At 41.4% G+C, this 26,384-nt stretch overlaps 1 protein-coding gene across 3 annotated transcripts in view; it reads left to right on the top strand.

Moving 5' to 3' along the window:
• The window catches only part of LOC132152747 (unconventional myosin-XVI-like), a 217,292-nt gene that overhangs the window by 168,206 nt on the left and 22,702 nt on the right, over window positions 1–26,384 (top strand). For all 3 annotated transcript variants that reach the window (XM_059561610.1, XM_059561609.1, XM_059561611.1), the window contains exons 26-30: window positions 1,190–1,270; window positions 15,249–15,454; window positions 23,364–23,466; window positions 24,262–24,358; window positions 24,451–24,697. In XM_059561610.1, coding sequence (XP_059417593.1) covers window positions 1,190–1,270; window positions 15,249–15,454; window positions 23,364–23,466; window positions 24,262–24,358; window positions 24,451–24,697 — 734 coding nt within the window. The remainder of the gene's footprint in view (window positions 1–1,189; window positions 1,271–15,248; window positions 15,455–23,363; window positions 23,467–24,261; window positions 24,359–24,450; window positions 24,698–26,384) is intronic.

Raw genomic sequence — 26,384 nt, 5'->3', positions numbered from 1 at the left:
TCAGTGGATCAGTTTGTTTTGCTAGCGATACTGGAGCCACATATTAAAAAGAAGACCACCAATTTCCGTGAATCAATTGATCCTGAACAGAGACTGGCAGTATGTCTGTTACCCGCGTGCGCACACACACGCACACATACACTCACACACAGTTTTGACACACACAATTGCAAAGATAAATTATGTTGTTTTTGTGAAAACTTGTATCTAAACTGTAAATTATGCTTTTTATAGTAACATTATGGTATTTAATGGTACTTTATATGGTCCTAAAGACATTGCCCTACCCTGCTCATATGGTATTAATATTATGTGTTCAGGTCTTAAAAAGTCTTAAATTTGAGCTTAAAAATCCGGCAGAAACCCCTGTGTCAGGATGACCTGTGCTGCTTTGTGTTATAACCTGATGACAAAGGAAACGGATAGACACAGTCAACCTTTAACCTTTAGAAATAGTGTCAGCATTTCCCTTTCAGGTGAAAATACAGAAATCTGGGTGTATATTACTGTGTGTTTGTGTTTGTTTGTGCTTGCATGATTCATTCATAGCTCCTGTACAACTCTGTTGCCATGCCAACATCATCTTAAAAGGGCATGATGATGAAAAGTCACATCTAGAGCACATCTCCTCTCTAGTCCTGACACATAGAAGCCTCGCAAACACTGAAGACATTCTTAAAACAAATGTACGTCATTTTGTAAGCAAAAAAAGAAAATTAAGTGGCATTTAATTTAAAGAACGAACACAAGCAGAACATTTTACAAAAAATTATTAATTATAAAACAAAATAGTTGATACAACAAAATATCTGGACTTTCTTGTCAAACATTTAGCGTTGTGTTGTGTTGTGATTTATTTTTATTTTTTTAGGTCCATATTCTCAATATATCATATGAACCATAAGTGTATCAAATATAAGCATAATACTCAAATTAGTCATTTTATTATTATTATTTTTAAAATGTATTTATTTATTTTTTGGTGAGGCTTTACAGGGTTAAACAAAAATTACTTATAAAAATAATTTAGTTAGATTTAGTTAGTTTAGTTATATATATATACATAAACGAAAATCTAGATTTTTTTCTATTATTTTTTTTTACTGTTTTATTTATTTAGTATTTTTTTTTTATTAACAGACTAACAGTGTAACCTTTTTTTTTTTCTTTTTTTTTTGTGCCTCTGCAGCTCCTGAAGAAGAAGGGAGCGATGTCCTTCCTGCAGAGACTGGAGCGTTGTGGACCTGTCACTGTGGCAGTGCAGCTTAGGGTAAGTTCACATTAGAACCATTGCCAGATCCCAAACCTGAGCTGAGCTGAGCTGACCTGGCCAGGCCCGGCCCATCCAGATGCTCATTTTGCTCTGTGGATTTGACTTCTTGTTTCCAGCAGCACTGGATCTCTTCAAGCCTGTAGACTCACAGAACCAAAAAGCTGCCTGACAGCTAAACATTATAGACCTGCCAGGGTGACGTCTTAAATGCCCATGTGTTTGAGGTTTGAATAACAGCCTTTAGGTGTAACGTCACGTTCTTGCGCACATGCAGACGTGCTCTTGCTTTCATCTTGACCTCATTCTCATGCCAGTGGAATGCAGATACACGTATGTACACTATGTGCTTATTTTCACACGTTCTACACTGCATGACCTGATTTCATACCCCCTGTTCTGCTTACGAGATGTAAGGGGTAGTGCAGGGGTTTATAAGAAGAGCCAACAGTATTCCACTTTTGTCCTCTCTGTTCAGGGCTGATTACGTCACAAAAGTGCATTCAATGCACAGCGCTCGCTCAAACACATGTTATTTATCTACGCCTTAATAGCTCCCAGACAAGAGCGGTAGAAGAGATGTGAAATCCTTCAGCAATAATAAATAACATCTAGTCTGTGTTTTTCATTAGCGTTTGCCCTCATGGAAAAATGGAACAGCCATAATTGACAGCTTTTTTCATTTATTCTTTTGAATGGCTGATTGTATGTGTGACAGCCTGTGGCGCCGACTTTCCTCAACCCTTTTTCTGTCGGCTGGCATCAGTAAAAATGTCACATGACAATGGCAGGATCATTGCCGTCCGTGCTGACTCAGCACAGGCTCCTTGGCCTATGACATCATCATTCAGAGTCAGATATTTTCTGCTTGTGCCTCGTAAGTAAAGTACGCCCACGTGGAGTCTGCATGTGCAGGGCTCCGCAGAAACCTCAGAAGATTTCCACGCATTGTTCAAAACGTTCTTCCTAATTCTCACCTCTGGCATTTTTTGTTTATTAAATATGTTGCTTTTTACACATTTGCTATGGTATTCGCACTCTTCATGTGAGGTAAATGTATGCTCAGCATGTGTGCCTTAAATTTATTTTGCACTAATGAGTTTGTCCTTAAGGTGGCAACATATTGTTTCAAAGTCGAAAAAGAAACCGAAATAGAACAGCAACAACAACAACTGACTTGAGATGGAATAAAAATGAATAGTTTTTACGTTATGTCACTCTCTAATAGATTTGATTTTGTTAAAACACTTGTTTCACCTGTTTTAGAATTTCTCACTGTTTTTTGTTGATTGAAATACCTCTGGTGCTGTATTGACAGGCATGCGCTGCAGTTCTATAAACTTTTTGCCCTCCAGGTCTCCATGCCAGTAACTCATTGAGCACATTTACATGAACACCAGCTGATAGCTCACAAATATCAGCTTATTAAAATAACCAGTTTTCCCCTTTAACATGCACATAAGTAAACTGACGATGCAAGTCAACCATGTTCACATGACTTTATTACTAAATAATTTTTTTTTCCTGTAGTGACATCAAAATAGGGGTGGGTGATATGGAAAAAAATATAATATCAAAATATATATTTATCATATATTGGTCACGATTCACAATTTTTATCACAATTCTTTTTCATGTTGGTTTTACTATTTTGCAAGTTGTCTGAGCATTACAGCCAAACTAATTTCCCTATTATAAAGACAAAGCTTTTCAAGGTAACAAAAAAAATGAATGGCAGATATTTTGGCTAAAGAGGGCAAAGATAAAAATCTTTTTTAATAATGTACTTTACTGTTTATTAATGTACAAACAGTGCTTTATTTTCAGGTACAATAGGTGTATTTAGCAGGAGTATTCCAGAAATTGAATGAACAAATATAAAAATAAGACACTATGTAAACTGATTCCTAAAGCAACTGTATTCAATTTCTTCAGTCTAGAGCAGTGAGTGAGTTTCTCTTTGTGTTTTGTTGTTTTATTACCATTAAAGGAACAGTTCACCCAAAAATAAAAATTCTGTCCACTGTATGTCAATTCTGTCGAAAACTCTATGCACATTAACTTTCACTTAAACTGGCAAACGATCTCAGTAGCCCCTCACTGCAGAACACAAGATCCAGAGGGCGGAGTTGGATCCAGGTCCAGGGGGCGGAGTTGGATCTCCTCCCACTGCATTTAGATTGGACATATGGCAGATTAACGTCATACTTACTATTGTTTCCGCATTAAGTCGTAAGTAAAGTTATTCTTTTGACGGAAAAATAAACTTGCTAAGAACATTATTTTTTTAAATATAATACTTTAAATGCTTAGTTGCAAACACTGTAGCAAGTACCAAATATTTTAATTTTTTCATTTGGATGAACATTTGTATTAATTTGAAAACATAACTACCTAAAAAAAACATAGAATCATACATTTCACAATGCCTGAAATGCCCATAGTTTCTTGTTACAAGTAAGAATAAAAACAAGTGTGTTTTTTGATTGGCTAAATCTTTACCCCTCTCAGTAGTCCACTTTGACTTCAAATTAATAAGAAGGCACATCTGCTTTTATTGGAATGGTATTAAATCAAGTGTCTACTACATATTTTCTAATCAAGTAGAAAATAGGTGTGCTTTCATCTACTAATCATGAACATTAATAGAAACCTGCATGTGACTAAAATATAGTCAAAATCCTATGTTGTAAAAGATGACGTGCTATGCCGGCTATTTTCAGTAAGAAAATATTTGCCCAACCTCTCTCTCTTCACTGTTGCCACATCGCAGACCTCAAATAAATAAAGTATTACATTTTTAGACAGTTTTAAAGTAAAGAAGTAAAGAGTAAAGAAAATAATATGCACAACTTATTGAAACAACCAGTTCTTTATTTACCCTCGTAAGATCACAAGTATCCTTGTAAGATCCACTCTCATTGGATCGATGCAAATCTCATAGGTGACCCATTTCAACCTCAAAAAAGTGAGTTGTCACTGAGTGTTGTGTGCATTTAGTGCAATAGATGCAAACTCCTCACCTTTCAAAGAAGGTCAGCACAGATTTGGCAGAACTCGCTGCAGAAGCCTGGGTGGGTGTCGAGTTCCCCTCTTCTTCCTCGACCTACATATCCTACAGGTTTAGCAAAGAAAGAAAAAAATAAATATTCCAATGTTCATTATTTTTGTAATGTTTTAATTAATCATTGAAAGCAAAACACCACATGGCAACAACTAACACTGCATACCTGGAATACAATTTTTGAATATGTCTCCACACTGCATATAAGTTTCCAGTCTGTACATTTTGTAGAACTCTGACGTGTAGTATGAAAAGAAAGCACTCCAAATTGTTACACCTGTAGACATGTAAAAGTACACACATTCAAAAATCCACAAGGCTGGAATTCATTAACCAGCTGTTCAAGCAAATAACATAAGAATTTTTTTTTAAAATACGTAAAAAGTCATGCAAAAACTACTAGGGAACACTTACTGTCAAGCCAAAGAAAATTGGCTCGTCTTCTTAAGGCTTCCCCCGTCACAGAATAGCCTCGTCACCCTCCTGGAGCACAACATTGATAACAATGTTTTTACAGATGCTGGCAACTGTAAGCAAACAAAAAGGAGAAATATGAAGATTTTGTCTTTGTTCTGGGCATTCATGTTTGTAGTGGGTTATATATATAAAAAATATATATAATAAAAAAAAAAAGGATAATGGCCGTCTGTTTTCATTGTGAAGTAAATAACAGGGTGATCGGGACACAGGTGAAGTCAAGATTGTATAAAAACCACATACTCCCTGTAAAAGGAATACAAAGACCAGTATGCTGAGAGCAGTGTTGGGTGTACCTAGTTACTAAGTAAATAGTTACTGTAATTTAATAACAGTTACTTCATATGTAATTGAACTAATACTGTGTATAGACTGCAGAACATTTATACACAATTAAATAGTGGATTTAACATCAGCATTTAAAGTCTAACATTAAAATGCATGCGTTTTATGTACCCTTCTCACTTTAAATACTTTGTCTAATTCTCACAATAAACTAGTTGTGTATTAGCATGAATAATGCTGGGATATTGCCTATTTATTATTACTTAAAAAGCACGTATTAATGTCTTATTCTTCATAACCTTATTCTAAATACTTAATCCTAACCGATTCTTATACTTAACTACTTTGCTACGTATTACTAAGCAATAATTAGGAGTACATTGTGGAAAAATAGTTAATAGTGAGAATTGGACCCTAATCTAAAGTGTGAATGGAATAATTTATATACAGGTCCTTCTCAAAAAATTAGCATATTGTGATAAAGTTCATTATTTTCCATAATGTAATGATAAAAATTAAACTTTCATATATTTTAGATTCATTGCACACCAACTGAAATATTTCAGGTCTTTTATTGTTTTAATACTGATGATTTTGGCATACAGCTCATGAAAACCCAAAATGCCGGTCTCAAAAAATTAGCATATTTCATCCGACCAATAAAAGAAAAGTGTTTTTAATACAAAAAAAGTAAACCTTCAAATAATTATGTTCAGTTATGCACTCAATACCTGGTCGGGAATCCTTTTGCAGAAATGACTGCTTCAATGCGGCGTGGCATGGAGGCAATCAGCCTGTGGCACTGCTGAGGGGTTATGGGCCTTAAGCTCATCCAGAGTGTTGGGTCTTGCGTCTCTCAACTTTCTCTTCACAATATCCCACAGATTCTCTATGGGGTTCAGGTCAGGAGAGTTGGCAGGCCAATTGAGCACAGTAATACCATGGTCAGTAAACCATTTACCAGTGGTTTTGGCACTGTGAGCAGGTGCCAGGTCGTGCTGAAAAACGAAATCTTCATCTCCATAAAGCTTTTCAGCAGATGGAAGCATGAAGTGCTCCAAAATCCCCTGATAACTAGCTGCATTGACCCTGCCCTTGATAAAACACAATGGACCAACACCAGCAGCTGACATGGCACCCCAGACCATCACTGACTGTGGGTACTTGACACTGGACTTCAGGCATTTTGGCATTTCCTTCTCCCCAGTCTTCCTCCAGACTCTGGCACCTTGATTTCCGAATGACATGCAAAATGTATCCAAAAGTCCAGTGCTTCTTCTCTGTAGCCCAGGTCAGGCGCTTCTGCCGCTGTTTCTGGTTCAAAAGTGGCTTGACCTGGGGAATGCGGCACCTGTAGCCCATTTCCTGCACACGCCTGTGCACGGTGGCTCTGGATGTTTCTACTCCAGACTCAGTCCACTGCTTCCGCAGGTCCCCCAAGGTCTGGAATAGGTCCTTCTCCACAATCTACCTCAGGGTCCGGTCACCTCTTCTCGTTGTGCAGCGTTTTTTGCCACACTTTTTCCTTCCCACAGACTTCCCACTGAGGTGCCTTGATACAGCACTCTGGGAACAGCCTATTCGTTCAGAAATGTCTTTCTGTGTCTTACCCTCTAGCTTGAGGGTGTCAATGATGGCCTTCTGGTCAGCAGTCTTACCCATGATTGCGGTTTTGAGTAATGAACCAGGCTGGGAGTTTTTAAAAGCCTCAGGAATCTTTTACAGGTGTTTAGAGTTAATTAGTTGATTCAGATGATTAGGTTAATAGCTTGTTTACAGAACCTTTTCATGATATGCTAATTTTTTGAGATAGGAATTTTGGGTTTTCATGAGCTGTATGCCAAAATCATCAGTATTAAAACAATAAAAGACCTGAAATATTTCAGTTGGTGTGCAATGAATCTATAATATATGAAAGTTTAATTTTTATCATTTATCACAATATGCTAATTTTTTGAGAAGGACCTGTAGTTACTTGAAAGAATTAAAAGAAACATTTCATGTCTATATTTGTATCATTAACTTGTCAAGGTTGATATAGGATTTAGAAAGTAATTAGTAATAAGAAATTGAGTACTTTTTGGAGAGAGTCATTTGTACAGTAACCTACACTAATGTAATTAGTAACTAGTTTTTAGAGTAACTTACCCAACACTGGCTGAGAGTTAAAATTTCAAAAATGTACAATTGCTAGTGACTCAGACATTATACCACATGAATCCCATGCTCCTTGAGACAACCGTTCATGTAGTTCACTTGGACCTTCTTGAGGCTTCCCTATAACACCGTAATTGGTGTCAGAAATAAAACGAAGAAAGTTAAAACTTTGGAAAGACAGCATGGTTTTGCAAATCTGGTTCTCTTACGAGAGCTCTCTCGTACTGCGTCTTAGCTAAGACGCTACGGGAAAAGTCTCTTTTCACGAAATACTGAAGCAAATAATTATCCTTAATTTTGTATTTTTGTAAAGCGCATTTGCAGCAGTACACAGCCATATGCGAGACGGCTCGTTCGCTCATTGGCTTGTTCTGCGGCAACTGCACAGCCTATCGAGGGCGGGCTGATGCAACATCAGACCAATAAGGGCGCTTCGCGCCCTTCTTGCCACTTCCCGCCGAAACGGGTGTGGCCCAACCTATAAAAGGAGCTCGAAAAGGCTGACTCACCTGATTTTTCATCTCTTCAGCGAAGCTCACGCATCGCTGGATCACGGAGGAAGCAAGCGCCGTCTGAGAAAGCATATCAGCAGGACGAGCCATTCTGAAGCTGCTGGCATCGCCGCCTTCCACTGCCGTTCCTGCTGCACTATCCGGCACCTATATCCTTTCAATTCTGTTATATCCAGCTGTTCTTTATGTGTGTGTGTGTGTTCGCCCTGCGACACACACTCGTAAAAGAGCTCGTGTCTTTTTTAAGATGCCTTCCTGCGGCTCGTCAGAGCCCCACTCAATGAGGGAGACCGGTACGTCATCTGTGTCTCCTGCCTGGGTGAAGATCATGCAGCGCTCGCGCTCGCTGACGGCGGATGCCCCCACTGTGAGCTGTTGCCATGGTGACTCTGAGGACTCGCCTGGCCTTTTTCTCTGAGCCTGCATTCTCCGCTGCGCTGAGGCGCCGTTAAAGCATCGCTTCCAGCGGATTCTGGAACCGTCTTCAGCTCAACCGAGCTCGCCGGTTCGCCCTGCTTCACCGGCCCCCCCTGCATCGCTTCCCGGTGGGCAGCGCCCGCTGTTTGCCGGCGCGTCGTCCGAGCAAGTCGATCTCAGGGCCGCGTCGGGGGAAGAGGACACGCGCTCTCTGCTAGCTTCGGGCAGTGAGGGCTGGGCGAGCTCCGAGGATCAGAAGCCCAGCAGACGAGCTGACATCGAGAAGGAGCCGGGGCGAATGTTTGCGTTGGCCGCGACGAGTCTCGGCGACGCACCTTTGTCCGCCCTCTGCTGGACGGCGGCCAAAGCGGTGTTGCCATCTAAAGCCTGCTGTGTGACGCTGCGGCTGCACTACCCGCGATGGCTGCTTCATCGAAGCGCAGGTGTACGAGTTCCGCTGTGGCCGAGTTCCGCTGTGGCTGAGTTCCGCTGTGGCCGAGCTCTCACCCAAGCGCGCCGCTGTTTCAGTTCCAGGAATTGTGACTGTCTCAGCGTTTTCTGCAATGCGCAAGCCTGCACAGTTGCCCGCTTGCCTGCACACAAAAGCCGTTATCACAACAGCTTCAGCAACGCAGCTCGAGACCCCCGTTCTCGCTCTACCGGCCGTCGCCCCACGCCGCAGGGACCGCGGCAGAGGATTACGGTGAGGCCGGGAGCCCCGAAGCCATCCTCGGAAAGCCATCTATGCATGCTGCATGACGCTGCGTCGGCACTACACACGATGGCTGCTTCATCGAAGCGCCGGTGTACGAGTTCCGCTGTGGCCGGGCTCTCACCTAAGCGCGCCGCTGTTTCAGTTCCAGAGATTGTGACTGTTTCAGCGTCTTTTGCAATGCGCAAGCCTGTACGGTTGCCCGATTGCCTGCACACAAAAACCGTTATCACGGCTACCCAGATATTTCCCGAAAAAGGTGTAATTTCTGGTGTCCCGGCCACGGCCGATGGTGCTATAAATGTAGTGACGATGCCCACTGCTCAGTGCCCATCTCCACATATAAGCACAGCCCTTCACACAGGGCTCGCGCCCATAAAAGCGACTCAAGTCGATCACGCGCACAACATAGTAGACGTGCCCACTCCTCAGTGCCCACAATCACTATGTCACACGCATCATGTGGTTTCTGTAAAAACGAAACCCGTGCACGTTCGTCCGGCCACGGCCGATGGTGCTATAAATGTAGTGACGATGCCCACTCCTCAGTGCCCATCTCCACATGTAAGCACAGCCCTGCACACAGGGCTCGCGCACATAAGATCGACACAGATCGGTCGAGCGCGCCGCATAGTAAACGTGCCGACTCCCCAGTGCCCACATACACTATGTCACATACGGCGCGTGGCTTCTGTAAAAACGAGTCCCGTGCACGTACGCTCTGCACAGGCAGACAGCGAGTTGAAAGTGGTAAATGTGCACATATGCAGCCCACAGTTACTCGCAGACATATCGAGTCCCACGGGACCTGCTCAGCCTTCCCCCAGTCAGTTAAGCGCCGGGACGGGGTCGAGGAGGAGCGATCTGCCCGCTGTGATCAGCGCGCTCCCCGCCTCAAATGCGCAGCACACCCGAGCGCCGTTGTTGCCCGGTCAACAGAGCGCGCTTCGCATCCAGCCCTTAGCCATTCATGCAGATGCATGGTCAGCGCTTCCAGGGGTTTCGGATTGGGTGCTAGGCATTATAAAGAGAGGATACTCGCTACAGTTTTGTTTTTTTCGACGCCCTCCGCGTTTTTCAGCGCGCGTCGAAACTACGGTCAAAACAGAAGTAGCACACATACTTCGGGCCGAAATATCAAAACTGTTGAGCAAAGGGGCTGTAGAGCCTGTGTCTCAAGCTCAAAGCGAGGGGGGGGCTGTACAGCAGATACTTTCTGGTGCCCAAGAGAGACGGGGGTCTCAGGCCCATACTGGATCTAAGACAGCTGAACAAGGCATTGATGAAACGCAGTTTTCAAAATGCTTACGACCAGGAAACTCCTCGCGCAGATTCGCAGAGGGGACTGGTTCATGTCAATAGATCTGAGGGACGCGTATTTTCAAATACAGATAGCGACAAACCACAGGCGATATTTGAGACTCGCCTTCGAGGGCCAGGCATACCAGTTTACAGTCCTCCGTGGCTCCTCGTACGTTTACAAGGTGCATGGATGCAGCGCTCGCTCATCTCAGACTCAGAGGCATGCAAGTGCTGGATTATTTGGACGACGGGCTGGTTCTGGCCCGATCACGAGCGGAGCTCGTGGACCACAGGTCCGTTTTACTCGATCACCTCGAGAAGCTCGGCCTCAGTGTCAATTGGGCGAAGAGTTCGCTGAACCCCAGTCAGACGATTCTGTTTCTGGGTATAGTTCTGAACTCGTGTTCCATGACGGCGCGGCTGTCACCACAGCGCGTGATGAGCATTCAGCGCGCAGCGAGTTCTTTCCGCTGCGGCGCGACCGTGTCGCTCAAACACTGTCAGAAGATGCTGGGCCTCATGGCCTCAGCATCTCCGGCTCTGCAGCTGGGCCTGCTCCGCATGCGCCCCCTGCAGTTCTGGCTGAAGACGCGGGTGCCGCGCAGAGCGTGGGCGTCTGGCCGGCTGCATCTCAAGGTCAATCACAGCTCTGGCACCTTGGACAGCGAACGGCTGGTACCGATCAGGTGTAAGCCTGGGGACTTCCCCGAATGTGAAGATGGTGTCGATGGACGCCTCCACTTCGGGATGGGGAGCGCTCCTCGAGTGCAGACCGTCCTTTGGCCTATGGTCAGAACGGGAAAAGCTCCATCATATCAACTGTCTGGAAATGCTGGCAGTGGAGAACGCGCTGATGCGCTTTTGTCCCCAAATCAAGGATCACCACGTCTTTGTCCTTTCGGGCAACATGTCGGTGGTGTCCTACATAAATCGCCAGGGCGGTCTCGGGTCCTGAAACCTGTACAGGCTAGCGGAACGCCTCCTGGTTTGGGCTCAGCACGACGTGCGTTCGCTGAGGGCAGTGCATGTGCCTGGGCTACAGAATCTGGGTCCATACAGGCTGTCCAGAGGCAATGTTCCTACGGGCGAATGGTCTCTACACCCGCAAACAGTCCGGCTGTTGTGGGAGAGATTTGGCAGGGCGGACGTGGACCTCTTCGCGTCCCACGAAAACACTCACTGCCCTGCGTTCTTTTCCAAGAACGAAAGTGAGCTGTCACGGGAATGGCCGTGCTGCCCGCTTTATGCTTTCCCTCCCGTCTCCCTCCTTCCGCAGGTGATAGAACGGGTGAGAGAAACGAGATGTTCAATACTGCTTGTAGCACCTCTTTGGAAGAACCAACCATGGTTCCCAGATTTGATGCAGTTAGCAGATGTCGCCCCGTGGCCAGTACCGTTGAGGAGGGACCTCCTCTCGCAGGCCAGGGGCTCGATTTGGCACCCTCAACCGGAGTTGTGGTCCCTCCATGTGTGGGCGCTCAACGGTTACCCGCTGATCTTGCAGTGGGAGTGCTGAATACCATCACTCAGGCTAGAGCTCCGTCGACACGACGTCTGTATGCCTCAAAGTGGTCGGTGTTCTCCAGCTGGTGCACAGCTCGAGGATATTCACCCCTTAGTTGTGAGGTGACGGAGGTTCTCTCCTTCCTACAGGAGCTGTTGGATAAGGGCAGAGCCCCATCCAAGCTCAAAGTTTATGTGGCGGCCATCGCAGCGTTTTCTGAAACAGCGCTCGGTCAGTCAATAGGAAGGAATGATTTGGTCATCCGGTTCCTCAGAGGAGCTAGGAGGCTGAATCCTCCCAGACCTCCGTCAGTCCCTATGTGGGACCTTGCGGCGGTTTTGGAGGCCATGAAGAGTCCCCCTTTTGAGCCTATCCAATCGGTTAGCCTTCAGCATCTGTCGTTCAAGACAGTATTCTTGTTGGCTCTCGCTTCGGTGAAGCGTGTGGGTGATTTGCACGCGCTCTCGGTGAGTCAGTCGTGCTTGGAGTTTGGGCCTAATGACTTAAGGGTCATACTCAAACCTAGGCACGGTTATGTGCCGAAATCCCTCAACACGCCGTTTCGGGCTCAGGTTATTGCCCTGTCTGCCCTGCCGGTGTCAGGAGAGGATAGAGACTCGAGTCTTTTTTGCCCTGTCAGGGTTTTAAGAGCTTATGTGTCTCGCTCTGCTGCCGTTCTATAACCTGGAGGTTCCCGCCTTGCAAGCAAGGCTGCTGTCGGTACAGTCGAATCAGGGCCCTGAGGGGAATTCTGAGTTCATGAGCGCTATGCGCTGCCGACTGTTATATGGGCAGTATTGCGTAAGACCCGCATTGCCACATTGGTCAGGCTTTGCCTCGGCTGTGTGATGTCATATTGCCGCATTTACGGATGCTGCTAGATATGGGACGGAGGGCTTTCCCCGTTTTCTGTCCTGGACTCTCTGTGAGTCCCTCAGGTGACTGTGCACTGTAAATCCTGGGCGTTGCTTCAGGTTTATTGGTATGTGATCCCTGCGCGCACGGCGTTTTGCATTGGGTTCCCGTAGCGTCTTAGCTAAGACGCAGTATGAGAGAGCTCTCGTAAGAGAACGTCCTCGGTTACTAAACGTAACCTCGGTTCTCTCTAGAAGAGCGAACAAGTACTGCGTTCTCTGCCGTGCGCACGATTCACTCTGGTTCGCTTCGGCGATGAAATAAATCAGGTGAGTCAGCCTTTTCGAGCTCCTTTTATAGGTTGGGCAACACCCATTTCGGCGGGAAGTGGCAAGAAGGGCGCGAAGCTGATGTTGCATCAGCCCGCGCTCGATAGGCTGTGCAGTTGCCGCAGAACAAGCCAATGAGCGAACGAGCCGTCTCGCCTATGGCTGTGTACTGCTGCAAATGCGCTTTACAAAAATACAAAATTAAGGATAATTTTTTGCTTCAGTATTTCGTGAAAAGAGACTTTTCCCGTAGCGTCTTAGCTAAGACGCAGTACTCGTTCGCTCTTCTAGAGAGAACCGAGGTTACGTTTAGTAACCGAGTACGTTCTCACCTTTTATGGCTAATGCACTTTAAAATTAAGTTCAGCCAGCACTCACGAATGGACTTTCCTTATACAGTAACTGTGTTTGGCAATAACAACAGTGAAAATGTGCCTGTTCTCTACACTGCAAGTTGCACTAGACAATTAGGAATTCTGAAAATGAAAAAAAAAAAAAAAAAAAAAAAAAAATAAGTTGTGGTACTGCAGGCATGATAGAACTAGTTAAATAAATTAACAAATTAATGCATTATTTGGATAATGACAATTAGTGATAAAAAAATTCTGTGTAGGACTTATGACAGAGGCTAATGAAAGATGCATGTTAAAAGAGGTCAACAATACGTTATTGTATTGTTCAAGTCTTACAATACTATGAGGCTTACATTAAACAAATTAGGCTTATAAACAACTGTTAACGTCAGTAAAATAATATTAAGAATGCAAAAAAAAAAAAAAAAAGCCAAATAAAAAAATGCCAACCTACCTTCATGCTGCACTGCCAAAGATAAGTGGTTGCAGACTTGGCCACCACATGAAGTTCCATGGAGGGTTTGAACACAGGCAACGATAATTAGAGCAACAGCATGGCGTCTCTGAAGGGCAATCTTCTCACGTCGCAACACTGTTCTGTGCATCTATGGTCAACGTTTAATGTATTTCAAATGGTATTTCTTGCCAAGTTAGCATAGCCTGGATAGCGTGTAAACTACCTTGCCAAAAAGTCCACCTGTAGCTTTACATATGTGCGCTAGCTGTTATCTAGTTAACTGTTAGTACTTTTAAAGTTAACATTACTTAAACCTGTCTTGGCGCTATCAAATAGTATGTACACCGTCAAAACTTTGACATATATTTAACTGTGATCATTACTTACAGACATACACTACATAATGATAAGAGCAAATGTTGGTGATTACGGGCTGCAACTTCACGAACATGTAACGTTATGCAGCTTCTTACGGTAGAACACGGTTTATAAAGTGGGAGGAGTTTGATCTAGGTCCAACCTCGCCCCCTGGATCTTGTGTTCTGCAGTGAGGACCTTCTCAACGATCTCAGCTTCAGCGTGGATAGTGAGGAGCTAACTGATCTCTGCTTCATTACAGTTTCCACATATTTTTTTTCATTATCAGCTATGATCGATGATCTGCCTTCAAAACTTCTGGAAAAAGAGTCGCACTATATTGTGCGTCATCACTACGACACACCCTTTACGGCATTGGCTCTGGCTTTTGTTCACACAGAGCTCGTTCTGGGACTGAACCCTGCAATATTACTAGGTCCCCAACCCGGGATCGATCCCAGAATCAATCATGGGACGTGTTTGCGTTCACACAGAAGGTAATTCGGCAATGTTCCGGAACTTTTCCGGTTCCAACGTGCAGTGTGAAAGGGGCTATGGTGCTTGATTTTTATACCACCATTTACTCACTCAAAAGTGGTTTTAAACCTGAATTAGTTACTTTCTTCTTCTGAACATGAATGCTATTTTTGGGAACGTGGAAAACCAAACAGTTGCTGGTCCAAAGTGACTGCCATAGTATTTTTTTTGCTACTATCAAATTCAATGTGGACCAACAACTGTTTGCTAACCCACATTCTTCAAAATATCTTTTGTGTTGAGCACAAGAAAGAAATTAATACAGGTTTGGGACAACATGATAGGGAGTAAATAATGACAGAAATTGCATTTTAGGGTGATCTATCTCTTGACAGTAATGAAAGTAGGCTGCATGTTTAATAGGCCTACTGTCCCTTTAAGACCTGCTTGCACAACTTTCAAGGTTCTTTAATGGTGCTTTTTGTCATTTTGGAGTTTTCTTTAAGTTTTCTCCCTGTTTCTTTGTGCAGATATTGCAATAAAAATAAAAACACCACACACAAGTTCTGTCTTGTGTGACACATGGTGAGAGGAGGTTGTACCATGACTCACGTTGCTACAGAAATGGAAGCAAACGGGAGTCACTGAGATAAATCTGAAAGTAACATTATGCAAACAACAGTCTTACCTGTCTTTTCCTGCTGCTCTCTCTCATTCCAGAACTCTCTGTGTGAGATCACCAGTAAGCTGCAAGCGTGTACACCTCACTTTATTCAGTGTGTCAGGCCCAACAATGCCGGAAAGCCTGATGTTTTTGACAGCTTCCACGTGTCCTCACAGCTCCAGTACGTGGGAGTTCTGGAGATGGTCCGCATGATCCGTTATGGATACCCAGTCCGCCTGTCTTTCACCAGTTTCCTGTGCAGGTGAGATTCTCAGCCATTCAATTGGTCACTGTAAGGCACTATCCATGACTAGATAGGGTAGAAATAGGTGTCCCATTACTGTTTTGACCAGTAAACCCTATGTTCTTTAAATTAGAACTCTTACATAAACAAACATAAATATTCACTACTATTCGAAAGTCCTGGGTCATTAGGATAAATGTCTCTTAAACAGCAAATCAGCATATTTGAATGATTTCTGAAGGATCATGTGACACTGAAGCACTGCCTTCATAGGCATTATTCAGATGTAGAGTAGTGGGTCTTACGTTTCCTAGTGTCTGTTTTTAAATCAAGCAGTTCATATCCTAGTACAGGGGTGACAAACTCAATTACTGGACGGCTGGAGCACTGCAGTGTTTAGATTTAACCCTGTTTAAAACAGCTGATTCAACTAATGTAGTCCGTCAGGCTTGTTTGAAATCTATAAGGTATGTGTGTTGGAGCAGGGTTGGAACAAAACTCTGCAGGCCTCAAGCCCTGCAGGAATTGAGTTTACACCCCTGTCCTAGTGGCATGACATGTTTCCCATAAGGACCTATATACTATATGTATTATGTAGAGACTAACTGAGGTGAAGCCATCTGTTAAACTCTGTTTCTCTGTGGACATATATTTATGTTTCTATACACTCAGCACAAGATGTTTTTCAATCCATTTCTGCCACCAGGTCAAATGAGGTAAAACGTCATTCCTGCAGGGCATAAATCGTAAGTGCCTTTTCTCAGACGCTGATATGTGTCTGCCTGACTCAATCTGTCTGGGCTATACGCTCGAGATGGACTTTCAGTTCAGCTGAGGTTAGGCAGAAAGTATATACCCTATATGTGTGTGTGTGTAGTTGCTGAGAGCAACGTCTAGGGTGTGACGCTGGATTCACACTATGATTAATGGTCATAGGCCTCACTGGGAACAGTTTTTTGAGTGGCCGTTTTCCTGATGGGGTGATAATGGGGCAGTTTTGGAGAGGATGAAGTGCTCTTGGATGGGTCTCCCCGATCTCTGCTCAACTTCATGTAACTGGAAGAGAGAGAAATGGAATAAAGGATCAGAGAGAATTATTGGAAATTGTATTGTGAAAGGGGACAGGATGTAATTTCAAGTAATCTTCCCTGTGCTTTTCAGAATGTGAAAGAAGAAGATAAAAGAGTGAGTGAAAATGAAAGAGGAGCAGGCTGTTCCTTCTGTCAGGCAAGGGTTCAGCGTGACTCTGTGTTCATCTTCCTCAGGAACACAGTGCCTTATCTCCGTGTCATACTGACACCCATAGAATAGGCTGTTCCCGCTCTTTGCACAAACCAGACTTTATTTAGCAATGGAGAAGCCCGTGAAGTTCCCACTCCCTCTTTGACACTTTTGCTCTCATTTCATTCCTCTGTCATAAACGTAACTTTTGTCCGGAGTTCACAGAGAGGTTATTAGTTTTTTTTTTTGTTTTGTTTTTTTTAGTTTAGTTTTCAAATTTACTTTAGTTTTCAGTGTAGTATAGCCTTAGTTATTTTCAGAAATGTGTGTGTGTGTGTGTGTGTGTGTGTATATTCTGTGTGAACAGGCCCCTTGAGCTATTCCTCATTGCTGTTCTGAGTGTCTTTCTCACTGTTGTATCATTTTAGATTTACTTTAGTGTCTAATTTTCCAATCTCCTTCCCTGCTGTTTTTCTGAGCAGTGTAATTCAGTGTGCTTTGATTAGATCACATGCTGCTCTTTCTCTCTCGCTCTGTAAAGGATAAAAGCATTACGGTAACATTCCAGTGCGATAATGAATTGGGAAACTGCTGGTCACATGACACTGTGAGTTTCCACTACCCGGCTGTAAACATCATGAATCTTTCAGAAAGAGAGAGCGTAAGACAAAGACAGAGAGAGGGACTATGGACACTTTATCCTCACAGAACATTTCGGCTCCTAGACAGCAGCTTGTGTTGACTCTGGATTAAATGACCCAGACATTTGTGACATTTGTGTTTAGATGGGTTAAAATAGCTCAGATTCTCCCGTGATAGTGAATATTGTTTTGACTACATGAAGCAGATAGTCTCCCGATATATAACATTGCTATTTTTGAGAGCGGTTATTTTTGTGCCATTGTCCTCTTTACTATTGATAGGCACACGTGTCACCTGCTCATTTGCATAAAGTCAAACCTTTCTTAACTTTGCCGAAGCAAATGGTCTCTGTGTGACATATGCTTTCCCGATATTTTGGTTATTCTGTGGCATCCATTCTCACATTCCTATGATGTGCTAAGTTTTTCTGTGAGTGCATTGGTGACATGGTGCCATGTGCATGTTTTTTTTGTTTTTTTTCGTGTGAGTGTGTGTTAGCATCACAATAAAGCTGCGGCAGGCCAGACGGTGAGAGGCTGCAGGCAGACGAAGGCCGGATGATTGTGATGGAAATTTTGGGCTTTTTGAGCAGGAGGTTGTCTGATACGGAGGTCAAATTTCATGGCCTTTCGTGGGGGGCACGCTGTCAGCATTGCATGTGTTTTTTGCTTTTTGACATTCAAGCTGTTTGTATCTGTCTTTGTGTGTGTGGCAAGAGCTGTACAAGCTTGTTTATTTGTGCTTTTGTGTGCTCTTATTTGTCTGTATCAAAATATGTGGAATGCATGTCCTAAAACATAATCTGATTGTTTATCTTACTTGCTTATTCATGCCCCATCCGCATTGTGTTTGTAAAAATGTTAGTGTTGATACTTGTCTGTTGATTCACTCGCTCAAACACAAGGCTAAATCTGAAAGCATCTGTCTTTCAGAGGAACAGTCATTTCAACAGACATTGTTGCAATGTTTGGAGAGCATTTTTTGCAAGAACAAATTATGTAAAAATCTACTAAAAATAATCTATTAACTTCAATCTGAAAAAAATATAAATTATAAAATAAAATGTTTTACACACTGTTTTCTACATATGTTTGTCAGTGTCACGATCTTTCAGAAATCATTCGCATATGTTGATTTGATGATCAAGAAACATTTCTGATTATCAAAGAACAACATTCAAAAGAACAACATTTAAAAAATAGAAATAATTTATATTGTCAGTTTTATATATATATATATATATATATATATATATATATATATATATATATATACAGTACAGACCAAACGTTTGGACACACCTTCTCATTCAAAGAGTTTTCTTTATTTTCATGACTATGAAAATTGTAGAGTCACACTGAAGGCATCAAGGGCTATTTGACCAAGAAGGAGAGTGATGGGGTGCTGCGCCAGATGACCTGGCCTCCACAGTCACTGGACCTGAACCCAATCGAGATGGTTTAGGGGTGAGCTGGACCGCAGACAGAAGGCAAAAGGGCCAACAAGTGCTAAGCATCTCTCGGGGAACTCCTTCAAGACTGGTGGAAGACCATTTCAGGTGACTACCTCTTGAAGCTCATCAAGAGAATGCCAAGAGTGTGCAAAGCAGTAATCAAAGCAAAAGGTGGCTACTTTGAAGAACCTATATGACATATTTTCAGTTGTTTCACACTTTTTTGTTATGTATATAATTCCATATATAATTCCACATGTGTTAATTCATAGTTTTGATTTTCATAGTCATGAAAATAAAGAAAACTCTTTGAATGAGAAGGTGTGTCCAAACTTTTGGTCTGTACTGTATATATGTGTGTGTGTGTGTGTGTGTGTGTAGTGTTTGTGTGGCACTGGCCAGAGCAAACGGTGCACAAATCGCTACAAACTATTTTACTTTTTCTCACACCATGTGCCAGTCTTTGTCTGAGTGCACGTGTGTTGATTTTCTGCTGACTTGTGGGTAAATAAAGAAGTGAGGCCTTGGATAAATGCGGCTTTGTTTTTGCTTGTGATGTGGAGTCATGTGTACCCTTCATCCAGCACGTCTCTTCCAAAGACGCCTTGACTTCCCGAGGCAGAAAAGAGGCAGCAAGTCACAAAGAACCCATTCACAGCCTCCAGCGCCTCCATCAAGCCATTCATAATCATGTGTGAGGGTGAAAGGAAAGTTATTATATTTTTGAATGGATGTTGGTTTTTATATACATGTGACGTGTGATCGAGAAGTTCTTGGATGATTTGATTCTTTGTGTACAGTGTTTTCCTTCTCTGTCATCATGCTAGCTTCTTGGTCTTTATGAATGAAGTGTGGTGTGTAGCCTGAGGTGTGCAGTAGTCTCTGGTCCAGCACTAATGCATATGACAGGCTTATTTATCACGGTCTAGCTCAAGCCTCGGGACAAACTACTCATCCACCTTTAAAGGCAATGCAGCATCCTCACTGTATCAGACACCACAGCACACACAGACTCGGAAACAAATGCATGGATCTGAGTCAGAGTATAGGGTTTAATTTGATGTGAATCAAAATGAGGAGGCAGTGAAGGGCTGAAGAATTTCTTAAAGGGATAGTTTACCCCAAAATAAACATTCTGTCATCAGTTACTCACCCTCATTTAATTTCCTTTTTGTTCAAACCTGTATGATTTTCTTTATTTTTAGGAGCACAAAAGTATTTTTCCTTTTTTTTTCTTTTTTTCTTTTTTTTTTTTTTGGTGAAGAAAGTTGTTTTTGTCCATGTTTGTCCAATCAGTGGGAAATCTAAATTAAACTGAATGACCCAGTGGCAAAAAAAAAAGGGGGGGGGGGCACATTATCCAAAATGATATTTTATTTTCCTAAGAAATAAATGCACACAGGTTTGTAGTGACACCATTTCGATTTTTTATTTTTATTTATTTTTTATTTATTTTTTAGCATATCAAATATCTAAAATTATGATTCCTCTTATTATTGTATTTTGTTTTACAAGAAATAAACTTAAACGAGATGTTTCTGTGAAACAGTTATTTAAGTTATTTCTCTCATTAATGTTTTAAAGTTCAAAAAGTTCTGGCTCTGTAAATTTTGACCAACAGTTTTGCTAAGTTTCTTATTCTCTCCAAGGGTGCATTTATTTGATCAAAATACAGTAAAAATATTATTATTATTAATACATTAATACACTTTAAATGTATGCCCTTCATTATTTTTGTTTCTAATGCACAAAAATATTTTCCATGAAAACCTGCAATATACATCATAATGCATACATCAGATATCATATTGCAGTTTGCATGTGCAAAATTTTGTAGCGAATCAGCTTAAAGTGTATCTACCATAAGCATGCATAAAACATACACAATACACAAAAGACAATATACAAGAACAGTAACAGCATATTACTGTGTGTTCATTCAAAAAAAAAGTTGTTTTTTAGCTCGAAGTTGCATTTTGGTGGAAGGGTCGGTAGACCCTTTTAGTTAGATGAGGGTAAATATTTAGATATTTATGTTAGTTAAATATAACATATAGTGTGTCTAATTGGTCCAAATGCTAAATTTATTTTCATGTTTTGAAGATCCTCAAAACATAAACCACCAACTGGCTCTGCGTTACCCATTTCATCTGGTTTATTTGTTTTCACAAACACTCGTGATATATATTTATTTATATTTAACTTAGTGAGAGGCTTAATGTGTAACAGTTTGGAACAGGAAGCCCTTCAACAATACACTGATTTACATAAGGTTCTCTCTGTACCTTTCCCTTTTTTTCTAGTACATCCAGCTCTAGTATTTGAGAGGTAGAGCACTTTGATTTATGCATTAACATGCATGCTCATACACAAGCACAGTCCCTGCTTTCTTCCTGACAGCAGAAATGCCTTCAGTGGTTCTTATCACCGTAATGATGCTCAGAATAAGAGATGATGGTCTGTTGTCATCCTCACTGTTTTATTGTGGCTATTTACTTTGAATATTGAGGTAGATCTCCCTCCTCCCATGATCCCAATATGGAGCTTTACGGCCAAGCAGTCAACCTTGTTGAGTTCATATGACTCAATCCCCAAAGGCCCAACAAACAGTGAGGACATCGATAATTTTCATATTCATATACAAGAGGTCTTTGGTTTCCCCAGGCTCCCTTCATGGTTGATGACTCCTTTGGGAAGCCGTAGGTCTTGGTCATAGAAGAAGGGTTAAGGGAAGTTCAGAAGCACCAGGCTTCTGTAAATCACTTCGGAAGTTAATTTGGCTTAAGACTAAAGCAAGTGTTTGACTGAGCTCATGGAGAAGGCCCATTACACTACATCCCTACAATCCCACCCTCCCATCTGTTCACCATGTGCCACATGACCAGTGTGAGTGAGCTGCACTCAGTGGAATCAGTGAGGGAATTATAAAAATAATTTATTTATTTATTGAAAGTTGGGATGTCAATTTTCGCCCTCCCACTAAGATTGCTTGCATCACAAATCATGGGCATGACACATCAATGGCCCATTATACAGCTGTCTGCAAAAAAAGTATTCTCCACATGTTAGATAGTGTTAATAGGAAGGCAAAATGAAATACCAAATTTGTGAAATATTATTGGAAATACATGTCATAAATGCAGATTGTTTTGCGAAACATGAGAATGAGGCAACTAAAGATTTCTGTTGAAATGTCAGTAAAAGTGAACAGACGTATTCCATTCACATATGAAAAATAGCGTGTCTATTAAAAATGGGTGTCACAATATCACATTTTCAGTACTCTATTAGCATGGGTAAAATACTTCACAATAACAGTATATCTATATAAATTTTGGGGGTGGCAACCTGTGTTATGGTCTGTGTATGGTCACATTCACAAAATGTAGGTAAAATTTTGTAGGCAAAAAAATAAAAAAAAATAAAATGGTCTTGTGTAGTGTAGTGATTTTACCTGCAAAAGTAAATGTGATCACACCTTTAAGGTTCAGTACTGCCAACTATTACGTTGGAGTGTCAACCATATAGTAATGGCACTGGATTACTTTCCATTTTTGTTTTTGTAGAAGTAACATATCAGTATTTAATATTTAAAACTAACAGTTATCATTAATAGTTTAGTGAGACATAGTGAGTACTAGCACTCTCTCTTCTCAAATGTGTAATCTATATAAGAGTTAAAACTTTAATATCATCATACTAATGCATCACCCTTGCAATTGCACACAATTGTGCAAACATTATTTAAAGTACCTTGAATAGAGTCTGTGTTCCTGTGGCTTAGTGGTAGAGCATTGCGTTAGCAGTGCAAAAGGTTGTGGGTTCAATTCCCAGGGAACAAACATACTGGTAAAGAGAATAAAAAAAGTAAAAAAAAAAAAAAAAAAAATATATATATATATATATATAGCCTGAATTCATTATAGTATAGACCTCGATTTTTATGAACAAAATGATCAGTAAATGTACATTCATGTTCTGAACCTAAAACTGAACAGCAACAGATTAAATTCAAGATAGAAAATAAATTGTTTTAAGAAGATATTTGCATGCATCACGTATTCTTGAGTTCTTCCTTTGTGAATTCCTTTAGTATAGTTGATTATTAAACACCGTTCCCTTGTGCCAGATGTTTATAATGCGTAATCCAAATGCGCAAACACACACACACACGTTTGAGGGGTGTGTCGACAGCTTACCCTCTTGCGCCACAGATGCTTGATCCTTCTACTCCAGAACAATGCAGCAAAGCTGTCCAAGTTTGACCTTTCTCTGTGAATGGTTGCCTTGCCAACAGCCACCGCAGCAGATGCTGAGAAGTCATCCGGACTCAGAATCTCTTTGACCCTTGAATTTCAAAAAGGAATGGAGCCGATTGAGCATTGTCTTTTGTAGTTTAACATCAGTCTTAGATGGTTATTGCATTTGAAAATCTAAGCCCTGCTAAGCAAGGCCAACAGGAAGTGGTAGTCCTAATGGTTCCTGCAGACAACATTCCCGTTCAGGCATTAGTGATCATCATGCTTTAATGCAGTAGTAAGGGGTTCATAGAGTTCCTCTGCAGTTGAATTATGTGGATGACAGTGAATGTTATATGGGTTTGTGGTGCAGATACAGAGAGCTGGTGGACACCATCCTCACCGACAGGAAGAAAGCATCCACAGAGGAGAAGTGCCGCCACATTCTGCAGCATTGTAAACTTCAGGGCTGGCAGGTGAGTTACCAAATACGTCTACAGAGCTCTAGGAAAATGTTCATGAAGAGACCGAGAGGTGTTGTTCCAAAACTATTGAGCACGGATTACAGAGACAGGATTTTAAGGCATCATAGGTTCCTGATGTGAAGATACTTGATCTTAATATTAAACTTCTATTCCATTTACACTAATAAGTATAGATTGTTTAGTTTAATTAAATTTCTTTCACATTTTTCTGCAAAATGAAATATTTTAAGTAAATGTCACAAATGGAATTAAGTAAAATTCACAACTTAATTAATTAACAAATTGAATAAATACAGTGCTGCAGCACTGACATTAGCAGTTTTGTTCATTGAATGAACCAACTAACACCATTAACCATCTAAACCATCCTGCAGCCTAACCACAAAAACTTCAACAACAGAAACACGTTTAAATGAACAGACAAAATAACTGAAAAGCAGGTTGTTCCTATTACTCCAAAATGCATAAAATAGCACTAAATTTCAACATTTTCTCTCCCAGTTCAGTTCAGTTTAAAGCATGTTGTTAAAATCTATCCATGCGGTTTCAGTTAATGCAACTATTTACCAATAATGGGTTAAGTAAATTTGAATTTGACATATTTAAGTGGGTTGTTCAAAATGAAATTAAATGTACAGCAATTGTGTTGCTTTAGCTGATTTCAAGTAAATTGAACATGCAGCAAAAAAAATTCCCCATGTCTATAGGAAGTAGCCAGCTAAATTGATTTTGGAACAGAGCTTATGTGATTACCTATCTTTCTTCCTCTCTCATTCTTTTGCTCAGATAGGGAACAGTAAGGTTTTCTTGAGATACTGGCAGGCTGATCACCTTAATGACCGCTGCCATCAACTGCACAGGAAGATTATTATCTGTCAGAAAGGTAAAGTAAACATCAGAGACTGTATGTGGTCATACTGTATGGTTTGTCACCGAGCTAATATTTTTACTTAATCGTGTGTATGTGTGATTCAGTGGTGCGTGGTTGGTTGGCCAGACAGTGTGCACGTCACAGGCTCACATCTCGGCAGCAGGAGCAGTGTACCGTCCAGCGGTTTCTGCAGGGAGCAGAGGACTTGGGTATGCGTGCATATGACAGCCTGGTCATCCAAAATGCAGCCGATATTGCACGAGAGAATGACCGCCTCCGGGGTCACATCAGTGCTCCACCACTGGGTGAACGACCAGAACCTGTAGGCAAAGAAGAAGACTCACCCAAAAGGTGAACCTTATAGAGGAGAATGTGTAATAAGGTTCTCTGCTTCACAGAAGTTGAGTGTGCTCCTGTGTCTATTGTTTAATTAGTTCTTAAAATAGAAAACATATCAAGGAAATAATCATATTCATATTGGTGTCCATTAAATGATCCCTAACAACAACAAAAAAATCTTTTGTCAGCTGCAATTCAATCTGATGTGGACTCTCAGATAAGAATGTGCTACTGTGAGAGTCCCTCTTGAAGGATTATATTAGACACTAAATTATATTGATGTATCTGATTATATTAGACACTCTAAAATGTGCATTTTCCACTTGGGTTTAAGGAACCTATAAAAATTTCATGAGAGGTTTTATCAGTTCTTCATGTTCTGTCTTTGCAAACTGGTCAGTTTAAAGTACTTGCAATTTATGAGATGTTGTTAGTGGGAATTCAGCAAAAAATAAGACTAATCTCAGGTTAGTTGTAGACATTATTAACATTTGGCACATACGGTACGTACTACTATCTCCATCTGCAAGTAAAAATTCTGCAAACTGCAAGGTCAGAACTACCTATTCAATTGATATTCAGTACCCAAAACTGAACTCCAAGGCAAAACAAATAAATGAAGTATCAATCAAAATACTCAGGATTTACAGACATAACAGAAATTAGCCATGAACAATTGTCTGACACTATGCAACAGCTGCCAAGGAAGTGTTGATCATTACTATTAGAAGAGGTGTTGAAGGTGTTTTTTTTTTTTTTAATAACGAGACTGCAATGGAAATCTATTCGCACAAGCATAAACAAACAGGTGTATTTGGGTGCCCAATTGCCACAAGTAGTGTCTTAATCATTCAGCATATCTGCTCCCCTGTTCTTCAAAACACGCACACACATTTAATCACATAAATTCACTTTTAGCATCACAAATGAGTGAGGTGCAGGTGATTGATAGATGGGGCTTTCATAGCTAATCTAGAAGTCAATCAGCGAGTCAAGAGAAGGTCCATACCACTAATCAGAGAGAGAGAGAGATGAAATCGCCTTAGGGTTTTAAGTCACTGGAACCCATCACCACCCCCCTTGTTTCTCGAATGCCATCCACCCCAACACTCCATCGCTTTTGGGTGAGAACAACAGAGGTAGGACCAGATTATAGGGTCAATATCAAACAAGAGTGTGCATTTCACAATGCCGTCTTTTAGGAATCAACTTAGACTTAAACAATCTGCAATGCAAATAAGCTTTCATGCTTTAGTTCTGTAAATCGGAGTTCAGAATTCTAATGCAATGATAATTTGTTGTAATCATTTACTGGTATCGTGGGGAATATTTTTTGAAAGAGATTAAATAGTCTCTGAGTATTTAATACTAATGAATGCTTAAAACCAAGTACAGGTTTGCTGTTTGTGTATATCTGTGTATATTCTTTTATTTGATCACATTTTATTGTGCCTCCTGACCATTTTGAGTTACCACATTTTGTGAATTGAAAAAATCTGCTTATCATGTAATTATGATACCAGTTTTTAATTGTAATTTGTTTTATCGTTATTGTTAAGGGAACATGAATTCCAGTTAGTATAGTTTAATGAAATCTTAGTTCAGATATGAATGGACAGATTGACATTGGTGTATTGATTTCAGGATGGTTGAGGTTGATCCTCTCTCACATTTGGCAGCTGAGACATCATACATTGAG

The sequence above is a fragment of the Carassius carassius genome, chromosome 11, assembly GCF_963082965.1.
Source record: "Carassius carassius chromosome 11, fCarCar2.1, whole genome shotgun sequence".
Classification (NCBI taxonomy): domain Eukaryota; kingdom Metazoa; phylum Chordata; class Actinopteri; order Cypriniformes; family Cyprinidae; genus Carassius; species Carassius carassius.
This window is presented reverse-complemented; position numbering and strand designations above follow the sequence as displayed.